Source organism: Manis javanica, chromosome 11 (assembly GCF_040802235.1).
Source record: "Manis javanica isolate MJ-LG chromosome 11, MJ_LKY, whole genome shotgun sequence".
Lineage (NCBI taxonomy): Eukaryota > Metazoa > Chordata > Mammalia > Pholidota > Manidae > Manis > Manis javanica.
Window position 1 is genome coordinate 105,528,198 of NC_133166.1, and position 21,981 is coordinate 105,550,178.

At 56.3% G+C, this 21,981-nt stretch overlaps 1 protein-coding gene across 1 annotated transcript; it reads left to right on the forward strand.

Moving 5' to 3' along the window:
- Window positions 1-496: 496 nt before the first annotated feature.
- CSRP1 (cysteine and glycine rich protein 1) lies at window positions 497-20,268 on the forward strand. The gene is made up of 6 exons (XM_037015373.2): window positions 497-624; window positions 9,153-9,271; window positions 14,212-14,380; window positions 15,299-15,428; window positions 18,510-18,603; window positions 19,053-20,268. The coding sequence occupies exons 2-6, from the start codon at window positions 9,160-9,162 to the stop codon at window positions 19,127-19,129; spliced, it is 582 nt and encodes a 193-aa protein (XP_036871268.1). The 5' UTR covers window positions 497-624; window positions 9,153-9,159; the 3' UTR covers window positions 19,130-20,268.
- The last annotated feature ends 1,713 nt before the right edge of the window (window positions 20,269-21,981 follow it).

Here is a 21,981-nt window from a genome sequence, read left to right on the forward strand (position 1 = left end):
TTCAAACATTTTAGGCCAAGTTACTCCTGGCTTTTTAGTTTTAATCTCACAGAAGAATGCTTATATTACTTTAGAGAATTAATGGGACTCTGACTTTGCTTAATTGTTTAATACAGAGTTTTGGTAGGGGTCTTTTTCCGGAGGCCCTCACCCTACCCTGTCTATCTAAACCCACAGTCCCTGTCTCACTCTGGAGCTCAAATGTGTCCCTTACACCTTGCCACCAGGACTTGCAAGTGAGACAGTCCCTCCCGGGGGCAGGGGACACAAGTTAGTCAGGGGTCTGCCCGCTCAGATCACATCTGCGCCCCCGATCTGGCGGACAGGAAAACCCAGAGAGGCTCGGGGCACGGACGAGCGGTGTCCGTGCGGCGGCAGGCGCACAGTGGGGCCGCAGGGGCGCGCAGGGTCGAGCTAAGACGACCTGCGTCCCGCCCCGGGGCCTGGGGGAGCGCCGCGGGGCTTCGCGCCATGACATCAGCCCTGGCGTGGTGCAGTGTGCAAAGCCCGGGGGCTGGCGTGGCCCGGGACACGCCTTCCCCCGAGCGGAACAAAACGGCGCGCCGGCCGGGCGCACCCAGCCGCCGCTTCCGAGAGCGCCCCCGCCGCCGCCGCCGCCGCAGGGTGAGTGCGCCCCGGGCCGCGCCGCCTGCTCCCCGGCTGCCGCCCCCGGCCCGCACGCCCCCGGCCGGCGCCCCCGGGCCTGCCCGCCCGCCGCGCCCCGGCAGCTGCCGGGAAACTCGGAAGGGAAAGTGCGCGGCCGGGGGCGGTCGCGGGCAGAGCAGGTTAGCCAGGGCTGCCTGGACACCACCGGCTCCGCCGTCCCCGGCCCGGGCCGCCCGGCTCCGCCCGCCGCCTGCAGGTCTGGCAGCGAGACAGTCGGCGATTCTGCGCGCCTCTGACTCTTTGTTACGGCGGGGGGATGACGGCATCGGTGCCACCCCCGCCCTCACCGCCCCGCTCTGGGAGAACACGCTCGCGGGGGGCGGGGGGGCACACATCTGGCTTCACGGGCGGCCTGGGGCATCTGTGCCTTGAGCGCAGCTGTGAGTTTTCACTCTGTCGAAAGCGCGGGACGGAAGCTGCACGGTTCACCTGTTCCCCCCACCCCGCCCCAACCAGGCCTTGGTGCTGGGTGGGGCGATCTCCCAAGCCCGAAAGAACTCACTGGCCGTGGTGTGGCCTCAGTCCTTAGGTGGGGAGGAGAAGGCGCTGGTCTTGGGCATGTAAAGCAAGTTGCAATATGCTAGCCAAAAGGCAACCTCGAGGCAGGTGTTTGCTCCCACAGGCAGGGAGAGTATTCTCCCCGAAGCTGCTCCCTGTGCTGTCGGAAGCCGAGATCGGGGCCTGCGTCTAGGCTGGGAGCCATGCAGGGGCACAGGCCCTTCCCTAGAGGCTGGGCTCCTGGCCCCCCCGGCCCCTGCTCTGTGGAGGCGAGTGAATGGGCAGGCCCTGCGTACACCGAGAGAGCTCTGCACGGGGATCCAGCGCGTGGGCGCAGGGGAAATCCCCTGGCCCTGGTGGAAGGCGTGTCATGAAAAGAAGCCTGGAATCTTGGTGGGAGAGTGTTTGGAAGGTGGACGAGTCTTGGATGTGCCATTTAATACACAGATGGCCTCGGACAGGTGACTTAGTGTCTCAGTTATTGCACAGTAAGGCTCGATTACTGCCTTCCCCCGTATCCCCCCCTCTCCCAGAAGATGAGGCTGGAGGTGCTGGCTCCTGTCACCTCAGAGTGCAGGCTGGGGGTTTCTCAGGGGTGGGACTTGGGAACAGGCGTGCTGAGCTTCCCCTGTGCACACTCAGCTGTGGCCTTCTGATTCTCCAGCCGTGCTCCGTCCGGCTCAGGAGCCAGGGTCACCGCTTGCTGGAGAGACTGTCCTCAGCCTTCAGCTGCCCTTAGGCAGCTTTTACCCCCTCTTGCACTCCAGCCTTGCCCTGCACACAGTCTGGCAGGGAGGGACCCTTTGCCTCAGGGAGGATATCTGGGGCTGGAACAGTCAGCTCCCCAGGAATTTCTCTGACGTCAACATTGAGTAATTTCCATGTATGGTAAAGTGTGTAAATACCAAGGCAGCGAGCATTTCCAGACTCTGGCATTTCCAGTGCTTCCTAAAGGCCAGAAGGCAGCGCCTGACTCCTCAATAGTGATAAAGGAGGAAGAAATAAATAGAAGGTTTGCAGCTCGAGCACAGACTCAGCCCCCACCAGGCAGCCAGGCCCTCTGTGGCCAATGAGCCTGGCATTCTTTACGCAGGGACGGTGTGGGATGGCGTGGCATGGGGCTTCCTGACGTGTCAGCTGCAAACAACCTGTTTTCAAAAAGTCGAAGTGCTAATTTGTTTTGGCTTTTGAAAAATTAAAGCAAACTTATTCAGACCTTTCAGCACGGGATAAGCAATTTCTACAACTCTTAAGTGACATCATTCCAGATGAACTGCAAGAAACTGGATCTGTTGATTAGTCTGTGAGACCTTATTATAATGCAGGATTTCCTGTAGTAATTTTAAAATCCTTAAAAGAAATCACGGACCCCCACTTCTCCCTTCGTCAAGCTTCAAGTTTCTGAACTCCAGGGGTGAAGAGCTCCTCTGTAAAAGGCATTAGTGGACAAGCAAGAAAGGAGACAGGGCACAGTTTTCATCAGCTCCCAGTCCGGGCACGGGCTTCAAACCTCAGACCTCGGAGAGAGTTTAGCTAGAATGGCAGTCGGGGTCTAGGATACCACGGGGCCTGGAGTGATCGTAGCTCAGCAGGCCAATTCTCCTCTTAGAGAGGTGAGTCACGGACAGGGTTCTGAAACAGTCATAACCCTGGGGGTATGTGAGGATGAGGCTGAGTTTGCAGCTTTACATCTGCCATTTGTCCCGCTACCAGTGACAGTTATCTTCAGGGGAGGCCTATTTCCTGGGCTTTCAGGCATCGCCTCTAAGATGTGGGCTCTGAACCCTGACCATTGGGGGGAGGGGTTAGGGTGGCGGGGAGACCTTCTTGGCTGCTCTCCTGCCGTGGGCAGGGAGGGAGAGGCCAGGCTGTGGGGTTGGAATGGGTGACAGTGATCCTGTGTACCTGGCCAGATACCACACAGCTCAGGTCATGCGAGTAGCGCACTGCTAACTAGACAAACACCTGACAGGTCTCTACCAGACCGAGTGGGTGGGGACCTGAGCCCAGTGCCCAGAAGTTGATCTTTGGCTCGTAGACAACACGAGATTTTGGAATGGGAGAGATGGGATTTTTCCATTGGAGAAATCAAGACAAGGCATGGCTTGTCAGATCAACAGGGTGATGAGAGGAGGCTCTCCTCCAGACACTGGTGGCTGGCCGTGAAGGATCGTACATCGCCGAGATGGTACCTTAGACATAAAGCATGAGTGTGCAGTGGACCCGTCAACTCATTCCAACTTATATGAGGTTTGTGAATGTGAGAGTCTGTGCCCTGTGTCTGCCCCTTCCTCCACTGCTGTATGAGCTGCATCTAAAACCTCTCCCCAGGACTGAGGATCTGGATACCACTCTTCATGGGGCAGCTAGGCATGGAAGTGTGAGCAGCACACTTAGGGTAGCTGATGGTCTTGGCCTCTGCTTCTAGCTGGCGCTGAGGTTCCTGACATTGCAGGTAAAGAGCTGACCAGGTATTTCTTAGCCAGCCAGCAGCAAATTCAAGCCCTGTTGTCTGTTGAGATTATCAACATAGGAAGCAGGACAAAACCAGAACACAGATGGATGGCTGTGCCCACTGGGAATGTAACTCTGAAGGGAGCCCATGGCAAACCCAGCAGGTGGGCGATGGGGTCTCAGAAGATAGCAATGCTTCTTCATCACCCGGAGCAGTACACTGGAGAGCGTGGTATAACATCTCGGGTGGCTGGGGGAACTAAATTCCAAAGAAGGGCAAGATGCTTGTCCCAGACTCTTTGGCTGAGCTGACGGAGGAGTCAGGAATCCGTGGTCCCTATTTGGCGTGTTATGCTCGAGCCTTGCTCCTTCCAGACGTTGGGCTAGGTGGGACAGAGAGCTGGCACCTGCTGCTGCGCATGCTGGCAAAGCTCTCCTGGGCCTGTCCTGTGAGTGGTAATTAGGGGTGATTCAGTTATGCCAGATGCTGTGTCATCACTTCCATACAGTCTCATTTAATCCTCAGAACGATGATTTTAGGGAGTCAGTATAGAGTCCAGTTTAGACACAAGCTAACTGAAGCTCAGAGAGGAAAACCACCCACCCAGGATCGCTCGGTTAGGACGGGATGGAGCTAGAACCCCTATTCCTATCCACACTAAACTGCACTGTCTGCACTCTGACCTTGGGTACTTCCCTCCCAACAGTCTCCTGCAGGGCCTCTGTCCCCCCAGCTGGGAAAGCAGTTGAGAAAGAGCCAGGTGTCCCTGTAGGCGCTCCAGGTTTCCTTTTAAGGCAATTCAGCCTCCTGATAGCCAGAATTTGGCTGTGGAAAAGGGGGTAGGGTGGAGGGGCGTGGGCAGGGGTGAACCATGCTCCTCACCCCTGGTGGAGAAGGAGGAAAGGCTCTCTCCAGCTGAGGCTCTTCCTCAAGGGCGGGGTCTCTGGAAGGGTCCCGTGTGGGCAGAGGGGGTGGGTTGCCCACCCACAGGGGCTGCTTGGGACCCTTCCTGGCCATGGGCATCATTGCTTTCTGTCCCAAGGTGCTAGAGCCTTGTGCCTTCACGGGGCTTCTGCAGGGAGACCCCAGCCTGACGCCTGGCTCACAGGGATAGCCCCGCTGAGAGGTGCCCTGGGTGGCTTCTCCGCCTGGCAGGTCCTGGGGGTTCACTCCACTCTGCCCATCCTCCTGCTTCCCTGGGGCCCTGCTCCATGTGGGCCCCTGACCTGGGGCCAGGGAGAACAAGGGGAGGCCTGTGCACAGCACTTGGGTCTCCCCCAGAGGGAGAAGGGCTTTTGTGTTTGGGAACAAACACTGCTTGGAACTGGGTCCCAATCACGCGGGCGGGGGAACTTCCCTCCCTTAGGGGTAATTCCAGGGGATTGGAGTATGTCCCCTTCTGGCTGGGGAGTTGGGAAGGGAGGAGAGGCCCAAGCTTGGGTGCTGCTTGCCCACCGTTCACAGGAACTCTTAAATATGGTGGGGGTACAGCGTGGAGACTGGGGCGACAGAGGGCTCAGAAATGGCTGACCTGCGCTGGGGTCCCCATCCGCCTCCTCCAGCCCGGTGGCTCTAGGAACGTCACCTAACTCTCTGAGCCTTGTTTTCCTTATCTGTAAAGTGGGCATGTGGTCCCCATCTCCAGCTGGTGAGGACAGAATGGGAGCAAAGTAGGTGTGCAGTCGTGCAGCCTGTCAGCTGGGCCTCAGCCGCAGGAGTGCTGGGTTGTGTCTAGAAACCTTATCAGAGGTGGAAGTGAACCTGCGTGTCTCCAGATACATGAGCACCTTTCCCTAGGGGCCTCCCCAGCCAAGCTTCCTCCTGTCTCATGGCCCGTTTCCTGCTGCAGCGCCTGTGGGGGAACGGGGTCACCCTGGTCGGCCAAGGCCACCAACTTCTGCCCCCAGGGCCGGGAGGAGAGCACCTCCCCAGAGTCACTGGGTCGGGGGGTGGCTGCCTGAATAGTGTTGGGGTTCTGTAATAAGGAAGAGGGGGAAATGGCTGGTGGCTAGGCATAAAGCAAGTACACATTGCTCTTCTGATTGAACCGTTCTTCATGTTATATGGTTTGGCAGCCCTGAGCTCTTGCTCAACAAAGCAACTTAGCCCTGGAGTCCTCAGGGCAGAATGGGGCTGATGAGCAGGGCACTGGAGGCTGGGGATGGGGACTGCCCTGGGGACCTAGGGGCCCAGGCCTGTGGGTTGTCTGAGGGAGGCAGAGAGGTCATGTGTACTTAGAGAAGTCCTGCCTGTGGGCTGTGTCAGGGATGTGGGTAAGCCTGAGGAGCTGTGGCTTTGTGGAGCTGGGGAGGGGAGAGCTGCCCACGCAGGGTGCAGGGACCCACGAGGGAGAGGCCGGGCCCCAGCCTCAGCCCCGCCTGGTCGCAGCCCCCCAGCTCCGTTCACAGGCACTGATGGTGGGATGGGATTCCCACCTGCCGGCCCTGCTCTAGTGCTCTGGGGACAAACAGAAGAAATCCTGGGGCTGGTAATATGGGGTGGGGTGTGTGTGCAGGAGACAGCGGCACAGGAAGGTGGAGATTGTGTTGTGGATGGCGTCAAGGTGAGGGGTTTGATTATTTTCAGGCAGCAGGGAGTCACTGACAGTCAGCAGGGAATGCCCCACAGAAAGGATCTGGCAGCTGTTGGGGGGCAGACTGGAAAGGAGCTTCCAGAAGCAGCATGGCCCTGGCTGCTGTCTCTCAGGGGAGCCATTCAGTTGTAAAGTTACTGGCTTAAACAGTAGAGGGATTTTGTTGGTTTGTTTAACTGGAAAAGTCAGCGACAAATGGAAATTTAGGTCTTGCTGAATTCGGGGGCTTAGTGATGTCATCGCAGACTTCATGCCTCTCAGCTGTCTTCCCTGCTGTCCGCTTCATCCTGGGACTGCCTGTCCCTCTGGGGACAATGACCCCAGGCCTGTTGCTCCCCTCCCCTCACTTAGGGTTAGGGGCTTGCTTCCAGGAAGTTCTCTCGGAAGATCCAGAGCCCAAGAGCCCCATTCTTCTCTGTCCTTGGCCTGAAATGTATGGCCGGCCCACCTTCCGTTGGTAACCGTGGTGGCTTATGATTACACTAGATCCAGGCCACGTGTCATGGCTGAAAATCGGGGTGGCCGTGGTGGCCTCTTCAAGGGAGCATGGGATTGGCTGAGTGAAGGTGAGGTGATGGGTCTGGATTAGGGTGGCAGAAAGCAGAGAATCTAAGGGTCCCAGCACAAGGGGGTGAGTGGGCGAAGGGCTGCCCCTGGGATGGGGCTGAGGGAGCAGGGAGAGTGCGCCGTCGTCCCGGGTGCAGGACAGGATTCCTTGGGGATGGAGAGGATGGTTGTGGTACCCTGAGCAAAAATGGAAAAGTCAGGAGAGAAAACAAGTTTGAGAAGGAAGGCAACGAGATCAGGTCGCTCATGTCGGAATCGAGGTCCTGGTGGGCTGTCCACGTGAGATGCTCACCTGAAGTTGGATAAGGAGTCTGTGCTCCAGGAAAGCTCAAGGTCAGAGGTTTATGGAAGTCCTGGCGACTAGGTACAGTGGGATGGGAGGGGATTGGGGAGAGGGAGGGACCAGGGTGGGGCCAGCAGAGCCCACCTTTTAGGTATGGGAAGAGGGGGTGGACATGCGTTGCCCTCTACATCCGACAAAACCTTGCTGGAAAGCCCCATAATCTCTGTGATATTCCAGCCCCAGCACCTGGTGGGGAGCCAGTGACATCGCCATCACCCTCGCCATCACAACTACCCTACCTTGAGCCCTTTGTCAGCCTGCACACGCTTCCTGGGCACCTCTGCTGGGCCCCAGGCTCTGCAAAGATACGCTGCCCTCAAGAGCGTGGCCCTAGCATGGCATTCAGGACTGAGGCCTGCTTTGCTCATTCCCCAACTATTTTTGGATGCCTGCACGAACACCCATATGCCAGGTGCTGTGCAGGGTGCATCTTTGTGAGCTGAAGCCTGTGCCCACTGGCAGAGGAACCTCTCCAGCAGGGGAGGCCCTGTGTCCTCTGTGCTTGACATCAGGAGGGTGGGCTCTGGATAACACATGGTGTCAGCATTTCTGTGTCACATGTCCCACGAGAAGCTCCTGAGGCAGCAAAGCCCTTCGGCACCTGCTCCGTTCATTCCCTGGCAGCCTGCAGCCTGCCATGCTCCCCAGGGCCTGGCTACCTCATCACCCATCCGTACCCACAGTCACCTGTACCTTGCATGGGACTCTTTTCTCCACGAACTTCTATCGAAAGAGCTGGAAGGGTCAAGTGTCTGGTGAGTGAGTGAGATGGAAGTAGAGAAGCAGAAACCATCCTCACGGGCTGCCTCTGCCTCCAGGTTCCTGTGGCATTTACCCTCCGTGCCACTTGCTGGCAGCACCGTGTCCCCTGCAGTCTTGGACTTGTGCTTCATAATAATCGTTGAATGCTTCCCATAGGCCTGGCGCTGTGCCCTGCCTTTGACCTGCCATATCGCATTTCACCCCCAGAAATAATCCGTGAAGTAGCTTTTGTTTTTATCCCCATTTTACAGATACAGAAATCAAAGTTCAGAAAAACCACCTGCCTTGCCCAGGTACACACAGCCAGTGTATGGCCGGGTCAGGACTGGACCAAACCTGACGTTGGGACCCCATCCAGCTCAGAGCCAATAGCTCGAGCATCTCCAAGTGGGTCTCAGGCTGCCTGCTTTGGATCAGCTGGGGTGCTTATTATTAAAATCCAGATTCCTGTAACCTCATCCCCAGAGGTCGTGACTCAGGCTCTGGGGTGTGCTGATAAACCTGACTTTGCGGAAGCCCCATTCCTGATTCTAATGGACCTTAAAGCCTGAGAACTGTGCCTTGCGTGCCAGCCTCCTACTTAAAAAAACGTGTGTGTGTGTGAGCTGTACCTTCATACAAAGAGCATCTGAAACCTACGTGTTTAAGAATAATTCTAAAGTAAGCCCCCATGTGATGGCCACCCAAGAGAAAGAACGCTGCTGGTGCCTTAGATGCCCCCTGGAGACCCCCACGTCTTCCGTTCCATGTCTTGGGGCAACAAATTTGAGGTACTAGTCTGTGGTAGCTGTGCCCTGGCTTTTCTTTGTGACTTTTGCATCATCTGTCCATCCCTTGACAATGTGAATTTTGCCTGAGTGTGAACCTTACACAAATGATTTGTGTTTTATGAATTCTAGTTCAATCTGTTTCTTTGCTCCAAATTAATGTTTGTGGGGTTCATCCATGTCGAGGCATGGAGTGGACGGTTCATTTTTATGCTGCGTAGCCTGCTTTGTAGAGCCCGTATCTTGATGCTCATCCGTCTCCTTTGGAGCGCCTAGCACGAGGCCCAATAGACAGTGGGCGCCCAGTGAGTATCTGTTGATTCCACTGGGGTAGGAAGCCCCCGCGTACGGTCTGGGGGGGATGTGGCGAGCAAGCCGGGGCAGTGCCCTGCCAGGGCCTGATGGCCATCTCTCCCTCCTCAGGCTCTGATGTGGCTTTCCTGTCATGGGCAATCTGTGTTTCCATCTCCCTGAAAAATTAATTCCCATTTCTGTGCGCAGGTTCAGAATGCCGAACTGGGGAGGAGGCAAGAAATGTGGGGTGTGCCAGAAGACAGTGTACTTTGCCGAAGAGGTCCAATGCGAAGGCAGTAGCTTCCATAAGTCCTGCTTCCTGTGCAGTGAGTACGCGCCCCAGGCCCCGCCGCTGCCGTGGGACGGGGACCTGGGCCTGCCCCCGCAGGCCGAGCCTGTCGGCACCCCAGGGAACCGGCCCCACGGGACGTAAACAGCCTGACATTTGTCTGAAGTGCAGCTGGGCGGGAAACACTCAAGGGCCTCTTTGTTCCGCCCAGAAGCTGCTTTCTCATTCTCGTTCTTGGGGTGAACTGGCCGGAGCTGGGGGAGGGTGTGGCGGCGACGCTCGGGGCTGCGGGCCAAGCGCTAAAGCCTTGGTTAGGAAAACTTTCCACTCCTCTTTCCCTTCTTTCTCTCCCTGCCGTGACCCCAAGCCCGTTATTTAAGAGGAAGACGCTTTTAGCCCACAGTTCCACCAGACTTGGGACCAAACGATCACTCATCACAGGCAAAGGGGCTGAGCCTTACAGGGAAGCTGGGTCTGGAGAAGAGCTGTGCTCCGCGGCCCCTTCTAGGCCGGCACGGGCACCTCTCACTTCCCCTTCCTGCTGCCGCTCCTGCGGCGAGAGGACGGTGGGCCAAAGAGCATGGCGTCCGCGCCCAGGAAGCCGGAGCCAGACGCACTCCAGCCCCACGCTGGTCGGGTAGGGAGCGGGGCAGGAGCCCAGACAGGCCGCTGGCCCTGTGGTGCTGCGCTGGCCGGCGTCGGGGCCCAGGGATGTTTTCACCACGCCCAGGAAGCCCCTGCAGATTCCTGAGTGATCTGGCTCCTGGTGGTCAGCAGAGGATCTGGGTCAGGAGGGGATACCTCAGCATGGTGTGTTTTCCTTGGGGGCAGCCAAGAGTGGGCGGCAGTGGGGTGTCTCAGCCTGGCCCTGGGAGTCAGGGCCAGTCGGGCAGGGCTGGGACCTGAGTGGTGACCAAGGGCAGTCACTCAGTTTCTCTCTGGTTGCGTTTTCTTGTGGCAGGGAGGCGAGTGATGCATACCTCACAGAGCCGTGAGGATTCAAGCAGAAGGGGCTCGGGGACAGTGAGGCACTGAAATCGGAGTGAGTGTTCTTAAGTAATAGATGCTGCTCCACCACACAGTCACACGCACACCGGCAGACGCACGCAGACACACAGGTACAGAGACAGACACACACACACACACACACATGGTGCTGAAGGATCTGCCAGCTGGATGGTCGGATGCAGAGGAGAAGGTCTGACACACAGCGAAGGGGTCCCAGCCCATGAGGGACCCAGAGAAGGGGGTCCTCTCCATCCTGCACCACACAAAGCAAAGTAGCTGCTTTGTCTATGGTGGTTGTGACCCAGGCCCAGATCAGGTGGGCTGAGGGCCACTGTTCACTGGATGTTCACCAGATCTTTATCTGCTGCTGGGTAAACTGGCCGGAAGCCACCCAGCACCGGCCCCAGAGGCACCACACCCTGCCTGCCGGCCCAGAGTGACAGGCCGAGGGATGCGTCTGATGAATGGGGAGTAAATGAGCTCCAGTGGAGCCTTGCTGGCTTCTAGCCTGCAGAAGCTGTGCAAACACAGCAGCATCTTGTTATCAGCACTGAGGAATTTTCAGGCCATTATTTTTCTCAGAGGGGATAAGAGCTTGGCATTGGCAGGGAAGAGGGTCCCGGCTGCTGGGGTCCTTAGGACGTCTCTCTTTGCTCTCAGATGTTGCTTAATCGCTGGCTAAACACGGCCAGCTGTGGCTGGGAGGCCTCCTGCCTCCAGCCCTTGTGGGATGGCGGGGGACCAGGCACTGAGGGAAGTCAGGAACTCAGGGTAGCATAGGCAGAGGGGGCAGCTCCGGAGCAGGCGGGAGGCCTGTTGAGGATTAACAACAGTTGTAGAAGGGCCGGGAGCGGGTGTAACGAAACCAACAGCGCAGGGAACAGTGCCACGTCTCCCCAGGGCCCCTGGGCCAGCACTGTGCCTGCTCATCGGAGCTCGGAGAGGTCCCAGCCGTCTGAGGTGCCTCCGCGGCAGGCCTATTCCAGTGCCTGTGCAGCACGGAGCACACGGTGGGCTTTGTGCAGGTTTATGCATGGAGGGGTGTCACTGTTCTCTTTCAGTGAGGGGGTGAGGGGTGTCCGGCTTGAATTCAAGAATTCAGAATGACCCTCAGAATCAAAGGGCTGTCTTGCTAAGGAGGACAGAGACTAGCAGGGTATGGGCTGGCCTGGCATTAAGGGCTATAGTCCCTGGCTGGCTGGCCTGGGTGAGTCCCCAAAGGACGTTCCTCTGACCACTTGGGTCCCTGGCTCTGGTTCTGTTCAGTGTGGCAGGTGTCCTTTCCTGAGGGCCTGGGACAGATAGGAGGAAGACAGGATGATGTAACAGGTGACGTCAGGGAGAGTGGCCTCTGCCTTGGGCTTGGCCTTTGACCTGAGAGCAGGGACAGAGAGGGTCTGTGGTACTTGCAGTCTCAGCAGTCCGTTGTCAGGCTGGAGAGCTCAGCTGTGCAGCTGAGGGTATGGACATGCCCTTCTCTGAGCTGTAACTGTCCCTGCTGGAGAACCAGACCTGGGCTTGGCCTAACCCGGTAGTGGTGGCTGAGGGAACCGGGCTGTTTCCCAGAACCTCAGTGCCCAGGGGAAGTGTGGAGGGGCCCTGCATGCCCTCTGACACCAGTATCCCACCTGCAGGCTGAGGTTTGCTGTCACTTTTCACCTGCCCTGTCCCACATGCCTGGCCTCCCCAAGCTGAGTAGAAAACAGCAGGTCTAGAAGTTAGGCTGAGTTCTGGCTTGGCTTGGCTTCTGGCCAATTCTGTGAGCTTCTTTTTGGGCCTTGGTTTTCTTTCTGGAAGCAGAAAGGCTTGCTTGTCTTGGGGTGAGGTGAGGGGGCTCTCCCCTGGGGCTGTGTCTTCCCTGTACTTCCAGATAGCATCACAAGGCCTCACTGAGCCATGTGGTACCTGGAGGTACATTTTTCCAACAAATATACATGACAAACCCACACCTAAGCCTTGTCCTATTGGCCTAACAGTATTTGGTGAAACCTTAGGCCTTAGTTCGAAATTCCCCTTAAGTGAGCCAAGACTCCATCACCTGGAGGAGGTGGGGGACAGGGCCCGGGTACAGTGTTGACATTGGGCCACAGTGGGCAGGGCAGGGCTCTGGGAGAGCGAGGCCTAGCGGAACCCAGCAGGGAGGTCTCCCCGTTGGATGCGGAGGTCAGGGCTCAGCTGGCCTGGAGAGGGCATCTGGAGTATGCCAGCTTGAGTCCTAGCGTCTCCTCTGGGCTGAGCTCCTGGGCCTCCTGCTGGAGAGATCAACCCCCAAGGACCTCTCTCTCCAACTGCTGGCGTCTCTGCTTCCTGCCTTCTCTCTGGTCTTGGAATTCCCAGTTCAACTTGGGTTTTACGGGAAGCAATTGCAGGCCGGCTCCTGACTCCCACCCTAGAAGGGAATGCTGGAGCCCTTGGCCTGTCCTTCCCTCTCCTTCCTTCCCGGGAGCTAAGCCCCGCGGGAGGTGGTGGGAAGTCCCTTATTTGGGCTGCCCAGAGTGCTGGAATGAGGTGGGGATCTCAAGGGCAAGACAAGAGGGTCCTTATTTAGTCCGAAGTCTCCAACCTGGGACTCAGGGGGAGAGAGGTGCTGGCAGAAGGCCCAACCCTTTAAAGGCACGAGGATGGCAAGTTTGCAGGGAGCTGGGCTGAGAGCCTTCTCGGGGTGAGTGGGGGATGTGGCTCCTCCAGGGGTTTCCTGGTGTTTCCATCTTTAGAAGGACATGTTTGGGTGTCTAGGCCAGTTGGGCACACTGCGCCCCAGGATTTAAGGGGCATCATAGAACCAAGTTAGCCTTGCAGGATAAGACTAAGGAAATGGAGGGAAGTCGGCTCTCTTAAGAGTAGTTTGGGGTTGGAAGCATACGACCTCTTGAAGGCCTGGGCCCATCCCTCCACCTCACTTGTGTCCCCCTGGTACTAACTTTATGTGGTACTAACTTTATGTGATACTAAGGGTAGCCAGCGTTTATTATGCACCTATTGTATGCAAGGTATTGTGCTAAGACGTACTTTACATGTAAGATTGCATTCTGTTCTCCCAATCATCTTCTGGGATAGATGTTACCCGCATTTACAAATGAGGACCTTAAGGCAGAAGAACTGGCCCCTCACACACAGGTGGGGCAGCTGGCAAGGGAGACAGTTGGGATTTGATTCTGAGCAGCCTGACTTTCCCTGAGCCCATGCTCTGCACTGTCTCACTCTGGCTAGCTGGGCGCAGTTCCCCTCAGAGGTAAACAGGGTATCTGAGGCCCCCAGGCTATCTAAATCTCATCTCACTGTCACTCACCCCATTCCACTCTCTCTCTCCAGGAGTCAGGAAATTCATCCCACTGTCTGACTTCAGTTCTTCCTGTGGCAATGATTTCCGAGATTAGAAACTTCAGATCCTATTGTTGTGATTAGTTTGGCCTGCATCTCATTTGAAAGCCCACCACCCTGGAATCTTTATTAAGTGTTAAATCTTTTTTTCTGTCTGGGGGCATCTGTTTACCCGCACCCCTTGCCCCCAAGCAGACCCAGATTGTCCCTTCTGGATTCCATTGCTGGAGGCAGGGAAACCCTGCCCTTTTTCCTTCCCTTGTTTTTTTCTCCTCTCCTGTTGGGACGTGTGGTTTCTTTGTCAAGGGCAGAATGAAGGCCCTCGACAGGCTTCCTGTGGCTTGGGGTCAGGCCGTTGCCTCTGATGAACCTGGGGGCTCGCTGCAGCCCGGAAAGGGATGAGGGTGCAGAGTTCGGGGAAGGTGCATGTGGGCTCCCGGGAGAGGTGGCTGGGCCGGCATTTGTAGAGCTGGGCTGCACGGCTCCCCTCCTCTGCTCCCAGCTCATCGGCCACCCTGACTTAATTTCCAGGCTGCTCCTGGAAGCTCTGGGTGTTATGGGTGCAGAGTACCTGAGGAGCTCCCGTTGCGGGCGGCTTGCTGAGAGCTCACCCAAGTGCTCACTCACCATACTCACTTCCCTCCACAGTGGTCTGCAAGAAGAATCTGGACAGCACCACGGTGGCTGTGCATGGCGAGGAGATCTACTGCAAGTCCTGCTATGGCAAGAAGTACGGGCCAAAAGGCTATGGCTATGGGCAGGGCGCAGGCACGCTGAGCACCGACAAGGGGGAGTCACTGGGCATCAGGCACGAAGAGTGAGTATGAGAGCCCTCCAGCCCTTTCCCCCAGTTCCCTCCTCCGGCCCCCAACCACTGTTGGTTAAGCGAGGAAGGTTCTGGAAGCCCTTTATGTCAAGGGTGTCACAGAGCACCCGTGGGGGTGTCAGGCCATCTGGAGGAGCTGGGGACCCAGCAGGGAGTGAGACAGGCCAGGCTCCCCCGTATGTGGAGTGTGCAGCCTGTATTTTTATGGGGGTCAGAGGTGGGATGGGCCCCAAGTATTACTTGGTCTGATTTCCTTCTGTCTTAGGTGAGGAACCCCAGGCGAGGCTGTGACTTGCCCGGGGTCTTTGGCAGACTAGGGCTCAGAAGCAGCGCCCTGCCACACCAGCCTCTCTGGGCCTTCTCTCACCCCTGCTGAGGGGAAGTCATTTCCCTTCCCTGAAACTGCTACAGGGCTTCACTAGAGTCCCTGCACCCTTTGCCCTCTGACCCACTGTGAATGGTGGCTGTTGGCAGGCGGCCTGGCCAGTGTCTTGGCCCTGGGGGGATGGACAGAAATGACCGATGTGTTGCCACATTCCAGCTGAGGTCAATCCCTCAGTGGGAGTGATTCGTCAGCAGATTTCTCCTGGAAAGAATCTGATCACAGACAGGCTGCTGGAGTGGGGTTCAGAGGAGAGCAATTCTTAGCAAATGAGGTGCTAAATGACCCCAGTGTTTTAACTAGGTTGCTGGGGGATCTGTGATGCTTCAGTGGAAACAACTTCATGCTGAGCCTGGGTTTGTCCCTCTTTAAAACGGGAGGGAACTGTGCAGGCCTGGCAGCCAGCCTCGGGGCCAGCTGGGAAAGCTGCCCCTGCCTTGGTGCCCGATGATGGCGGGGTTGTGCCCACACAGTCCAGCCTGATTTCTGTGTTAAGCCACCTCACTGCATGTGCTTCCCCATTGCAGGGCCCCTGGCCACAGGCCCACCACCAACCCCAATGCATCCAAGTTTGCCCAGAAGATTGGTGGCTCCGAGTACTGCCCCCGATGCAGCCAGGCCGTCTATGCTGCCGAGAAAGTGATTGGTGCTGGGAAGGTAAGGCAGCTGCTGGGCATCCTCGTGGGTGGGGGGCGGAGAGGGGCAGGCTGGCAAGATACTTTCCTGAAATGTGGGTTCCAGACCTTTGTAAGTCTGCCCCAGCTCTGCTCAGGGGAGCCCAAGCACTAGGCTTTAACTCCCTCCCTTCTGGGGAAGGCGTGACCTTTCCTGGGTCCCTTGACCCTGAGCATCCCAGCCTCCAAGCTCACATCACTCAGGAGTGAAATAAATGCCTTGGGCAATTCACAGAGCTGCAAAGATTAATCTGTGTCTCTAGACTGGGGGACCACAGAGCTCTAAGGGTGGTGCATGGATGGGTTTCAGAGGAACCGCGGGCTCCCTAAACTTGTATGTAAAATGTTGTGGGAGCATGTTTCTTTCTGGGAAGGAGATCTATAGCTTACTTACATCAGATTTCCAAAAGGATTTGTGATCCCCAAAATGTTAAGAGGTAAAAACCACTTGAAAATCTACATACATTCCATTCATAGGATGTGGGCTCCAGGAAACCCATCCACGTAGTTCCAGGGCAGAGATTTTCAGGGCCTATCAGCGTCCTGGGAGGCCTTTGCAAACTATTCTGTCACTCACGCCCTTTACCCTCGCTGGGGCCCTGCACTTGCCAAAGCCGAGTGGGAAGCATGGAGCGAGGCCCCCACAACCCAGGAGAGAGCCTAGCACAGCCCTCAGGGAGGATGGGGGGGGGGTGCAGAGGCCCGAGAACCCTTGCCCAGCGATTCTCAGAGAATCACTGAAGAGGCATCTTCAGTATGTGGCCAGAGGGATTTCTGCATCATCACATGAGGTCCAAGGACAGGAGTGACTTGGCCAGAGCCACCCGGCGGCTCACGAAACAGCCGAGCCTGGAGCCTGTCCCCAGCTCTTCTGCATCTGGTCCGACCTTGAGGAAGGGGCCTGGGAGGGATGGACAGGGAGCTAATACTTGGGCCGTGTCTAGGCCACAGCAGGCTCTCAGTCTAACCCTGACAGTCATGGTTGGAGGTGGATGTTACTGTCCCATCCTGCAGGTGAAGCACTGAGTGATCTGCCCAGATCTCCTGGCTAGGAAATGGCTAGGCTAGGAGTCAGGAGACCAGCTTCCTCTAACCCCCAAGCCCTTGCTCTTAACTATTAACTCTACCGGGGTGTTTTAACCTCTTTGAGCCTGTTCCCACAGCTGTACACTGGGAAGGGGTCATGAGTCCTAGCAGGCTGATTAAGACATTGGACTGTAGACAATCTGGTGTGAAACCTGGTTTTGCCATTTCTCATTGAGTGACCTTGGGCCAATCATTTAACCTTCCTAAGCCGCAGTTCTACGTCTGTAAAGTGGAGCAAATGATGGTCCCTGACAAACAAGGTGGTTTTAAAGATTAAATGAAACTACGCATGAGGAGTGCCCAGTGCCGCGACTGGTTGGTGTTCAGTTTAAGTCAGCTATTATTGCTGTTACTATTATTGTTACTATTATTGTTTACTCTTGGGGATTGTTGTGAGGTCAGAATGACGATCCTTGCTGTTGATTAAATAATATGAAAATGGGAGATACTGCTAATATTATTATTGTTTTTTTTTCTGTTGTGTCTTTCTATGAGATTAGAAGATTCTAAAAAAACAGCTGAGAATATTTCCATTACTTGGACAGGGTCTAAGTTAAAGTTAAGATTGTACTACTAAGGGGTAGAGGTAAGAGGATTTTGTGGTCAAACAGAAAAAGATGTATAGAGGATCAGAACTATTTTGGGTGTTCAATGAATGAGTAAAGGGCTGGGCTGTTTGGAGCGGGGCCTGGGCGCTGTGAGGGCTGGGCGGCGCAGTCTGTCTCCAGCCTGGAGAGCGTGGGGTAGCAGCCCCTGCATTAGGAGGAAGCAAAGGCTGGGTGCCTGCTGAGGTGCCCAGGGCACTGGTGGGAGGGCCAAGTCTGAGCCCCCATCTCAGCTCTCTGGACCCTCATCCCTGGAGTTTTGGAGGAGAAGCCAGCATACATTGGTCTGGCAGCCAGGAAATCTGAGGGGATCCGGTTTCTTTTCTTATTCCCCAGCCCAGCACTGGGTAGCTGGGTGGCTGTGCTCCAGGAGTGTCTTTGACCTTAAAAGGCCTTGTTTTGTCCTGCCTGAAGGCTTCCTGCCTCTTTCAGTGCTGTCTGCACGTCACCCACTGCTCCTGCTCAGTGCTGCTGAGAAGGCTCGCTGTGTGTGCTGACTCCTGTCAGCATGTGCATACCCGGGCCGGCCGGCTTCTTCCCTGGCAGGCTGCTAGCCCTGTGTTGCCTGCAGGCTCCTCTTAGAACCATAGAGGGCCTTCTCCGGTCCCTGGAGAAGCTCTGTTTCTCTGGCCTTTTCCTCCTGGGTGCAATGCACTTCATAGGCCCCTTCTCCTTTCAGAGGAACATTAGACACCAGGCCCCATGCCTGGCACTTTATGCTGGGAAAGCCATTAAATCCACACAGCTACCTAGAAAGGGATTGCCACCAGCCCACTCTCTCAGAGGTGATGGCTTTTGAGCAAACAGGGTACCCAGGTGTAGAACTTCAGAGGCTTGGCTGGTTCAGAAGGATCCCAGGTACAAAAGCCTGCTCTGAGGCAGGCAGCACGCCTGTACATATCTACTTGTCCATCCCTTCTGCAAGGCAGGCAGGCAGAGAGGCCCCCGGGGGAGGAGGTGGCGGAGGCCCTGCAGCTGATTAGCGCAGGGCCAGGACAAGTCCAAAGCCCACTCCCACGTCACTGATTCACAGGCAGGTTGGGTCGGGAGAGGCCTGTCTGGCCCTGCCTGTTGAGGAACAGCTACCTTGGCTGTGACCTCACCCTCCCACTTGCCCTCTGTGGGGCAGCGGATGCCACTGGCCATCCAGTCATTGCCACACTGCCTTGAAGATGGGGTGAGGTGGTGTATGGTCCTGGCTGGTCCCTTCCACTGTGCAGCCCCAAGGGCTGAGATGTCCCAGCGGCACCAGCTGAGCAGACCTCAGAAGGGTCTTGAGCCTGTCTGCTGTCATTCTGTCACAGGCGAGGGGGCTGGGGCGGGGGCTGCTCTGGTCCCTGGCGGTGGTGCTAACTATTCCCTTCCCTGCCCAGTCCTGGCATAAGTCCTGCTTTCGGTGCGCCAAGTGTGGCAAAGGCCTCGAGTCAACCACCCTGGCTGATAAGGATGGCGAGATTTACTGCAAAGGTGAGTGGTTTCACTTCAAATTCGAGGGTCGGAAGGTTTGAGGGGTAGGGCCGCTAAGTAGTTATGCCCTTACTAAAGGTAAAACAGCTCCTGGCCTGGGGTCAATTCCAGAGCATCTACTGTGACCCCTGTGTTTGACAGGTGAGGAGACAAGGCCAGAGGGAGAAAGCAGCCTGGCCGGAGTCATGTCGGGTCAGGGCGGGACAGGGCCACACTGGGGTCCTGACTCCTGGCTCCCTGCCCTTCGACAGAGAATGCTGCTGTAATTTCAGTGGCCAGGGAAATGGCTAACCTGCCAAGCCAAGAGGCTCCTCAGTCCTGGGGGTAGGGGGTGCTGCAGAAGGGAGGGGTCCCCGTGGCCAGGTGCTGGGGGTGGAGTATCCATGGTGGAGGCCAGGGGCGTGGCTTGGGGGAAGAGGAGCATGTCCTTACCCCTCTCCTCTCTGTAGGATGCTACGCTAAAAACTTCGGACCCAAGGGCTTTGGGTTTGGGCAAGGAGCTGGGGCTCTGGTCCACTCCGAGTGAGGCTGCGGTCACCTGCCACACGCTGCCCACGCCTGCGCTTTCCATCGCTGTGTCCTTCCCAGCAGCCTCGGCGACCTCGGATTCTTCCCCCCACTCTCAGCCCTGCCACGCATCACTAATAACTTGAACTTGGGTGTATGGGTCCCTTTGGTTCGGGGTCTTCCTGACATCCTACCCCTCCAAGGAGCCCCCCTGCCTGGGATTGGACACCATCACCAGCAGGAGAATCTGTGTTTTGAGTCTAGGTGGGACCGAGCCCCTTCCCCACACCTTGCCCCACAGGCGTCTGTTCTTAGCCCCTTAGGCTGAATGTCCATCATCAACTGGCCGGACCTCTGAGCCCATTTCTTGGATCCCAGAGGAGCAGCAGCAGACCCAGTCAGGAGGGAAGCAGAGCTGAGGTGGGGCAGGGGCAGGCTGTGGTCTGTTGCATCCCAGAGATTCCCCTCTGTGGGTAAGAGGGTGAGCTTCTGGTGTCCCTCAGAACAGGCCTGGCGAGTCCCAGCTCAGGATGCAGACAGGGTCATGGACCGAAGGAGCCGTCTGCTTCTCCACGCCTCTTGCCTTTGAGGCTGTGGGGATCTGGTGTCTTCCTTCGGGGTGGGAGGAGAACAGCCCATGTGAGAAGCTCCCAGTCAGGATGCAGTCTGACCTCCCCAGGCACTGACTTCCCTGCTTGCTGGAGGGCCCAGAGGAAGAAACACCGGCAATGCACGCTCCCATGTGTCCACTTGGATCTGAGGGTAGGCGGCTCTGCCCCTCACCCTGGGTCCGAAGGTGGTGACAGCAGCTCCCGCAGTGTTGCTGCACAGCCCAGGCCAGTGCCTGACCCTCAGACGTGGAGGGAGGCTCACACAGCCTCCGTCTTCATCTGGACGCCCCTTCCCCCTGCACCCAGTCCTCAGGACCTGCCCACCCAGCAGGGCCTTGTCCCTTCCGCCCTGCCCTTCTCCAGGGACTGCTCTGGCCACTCACTCCCATCCCTTCAAGGCCCCCAGGTCAGGAGCAGCAAGAGGGGGAGGGGCTGGGCCTTGCCGGTGACTGAAAGGACAACACTGACAGGGCTGTGAATGGCAGGGCTGCAGGCAGGGACCGTGCTCAGCTGATGCTCACCTGGTCAATAAAGCTGTTACAACAGAGCTCTGGTGTTCTGATCCCGCATCCAGAAGCACTACTGTCCCCTGGTACTGGGAGGAAACTTGATTAGAGTCGTCAAAGCAGCAGGAGGTGTGGTGGAAATCGAGCGGCCTGTTCCTGCTTTTCTAAGGGGCGCTTCCTTCCCGGTTCAGTTCTAAGTGAACCACACTGCGGGGAGCAACCAAATCCTGCCCCTTGCCTTTTCCAGCCCCCACCCCTACATCTGGGCACGAGGACTCTGGGCTCAGCAAGACCCCCAAACTGCTCAGACACTCCCAGCTTGAAAAGCCCCAGAATGGGAGGCACACTGCCAGAGAGCTTTCATGTTAAATCCAGAACACTCCCTTCTGCTCAGGAGGGATGGGGTGGAGGGATCTGACTCAGCCCACCGCATGGTCAGGGCCCTGTCGTAGTCTATTCTGGCCGCTATAACAAAAAGCATAGACTAGGAGGCTTATAAACAACAGGAAATTTTGTCTCACTTCTCTGGAGACTAGGAAGTCCAGTATCAGGGCACTGGCAGACTTGGTGTCTGGTGGGAGCCTGCTTCCTGCTTTCCAGACCATCATCTTCTTGATGGAAAAGCCAAGGGGGCTCCTTGGGGTCTCTTTCATAAGGGCACGAATCCCATTCACAAGGTCTTCACCTCATGGTCTGATCACCTCCCAAAGACAGTCACACTGGGGTTTAGGTTTCAACATGAATTTGGGCACTGGGGGGTGGGACAGAAACATTCAGTCTATATAACATTCTGCTCCTGGCCTCCAAAATTCATGTCCTCTTGACTTGCAAAATACATTCATTTCATCGCAGCAGCCCCCAAAGTCTTAACTCAGTTCAGCATCAACTTTAAAGTCGAAGTCCAAAGTTTCACTAAATGTCTACATCAGATATGGGAGAGACTCAAGGTAATTCATTCTAAGGCAGATTCTTCTCCAGCTATGAATTTGTGAAAAAGCTCCCCACATATGATGGTGGAATACACGTAGGATATAGATCCCATTCTGAAAGGGAGAAGTAGGAAAGAAGAAAGGAGTGACAGGTCTTTAGTCTAAAACCTAAATAACGGGATAAATTCTAATGTATCTTAAAACTTGAGAATAATCCTCTGCCTTCGGGACCCACTGGACCCTCTGGCTAAGAGGGTGCTTGCCTACCCCTGACTCAGCTGCTGGTGGCTCCTGCATTTGGAGCCTAAGTGGAGGAGCCCTAATAATCGACAAGTCACCTTGAAGAACAGCGCTTGGCTCCTGTTGGTATGGCGGACCCATACTAATCTCCTTCTCCTAAGGTCACTCAGCCACACTCTCAATGTCTCTTTTTCTGTGATATGGATAGGCTGAGAATTTTTCAAATCTTTGTTATGCTTCCTTTTTGCCTAACAATTCCGTCTTTACTCTTGCATTTTACTATAAACAGGAACAGCCAAACGGCACCTTCAAAACTTTGCTGAGATCTCAGCTGGATACTCATTTTCATTTTTCACAAGTTCTGCCTTCCACAGAACGCTAGATTATGAGTACAACTGAGCCAAGTTCTCTGCCACTTCACAACAAGGATCACCATTGGTCCAGTTTCCAATAATACGTTCCTCATCTCTGCCACCAGAATGGCCTTTATCAGCCATATTTCCACCAACTTGACCTTCAGAAGGGCAGTCATTATTCACCAAGTCGGCTGAGGCTTCCTCTCCAGCTCTGTTTTCTGAGCTCTCA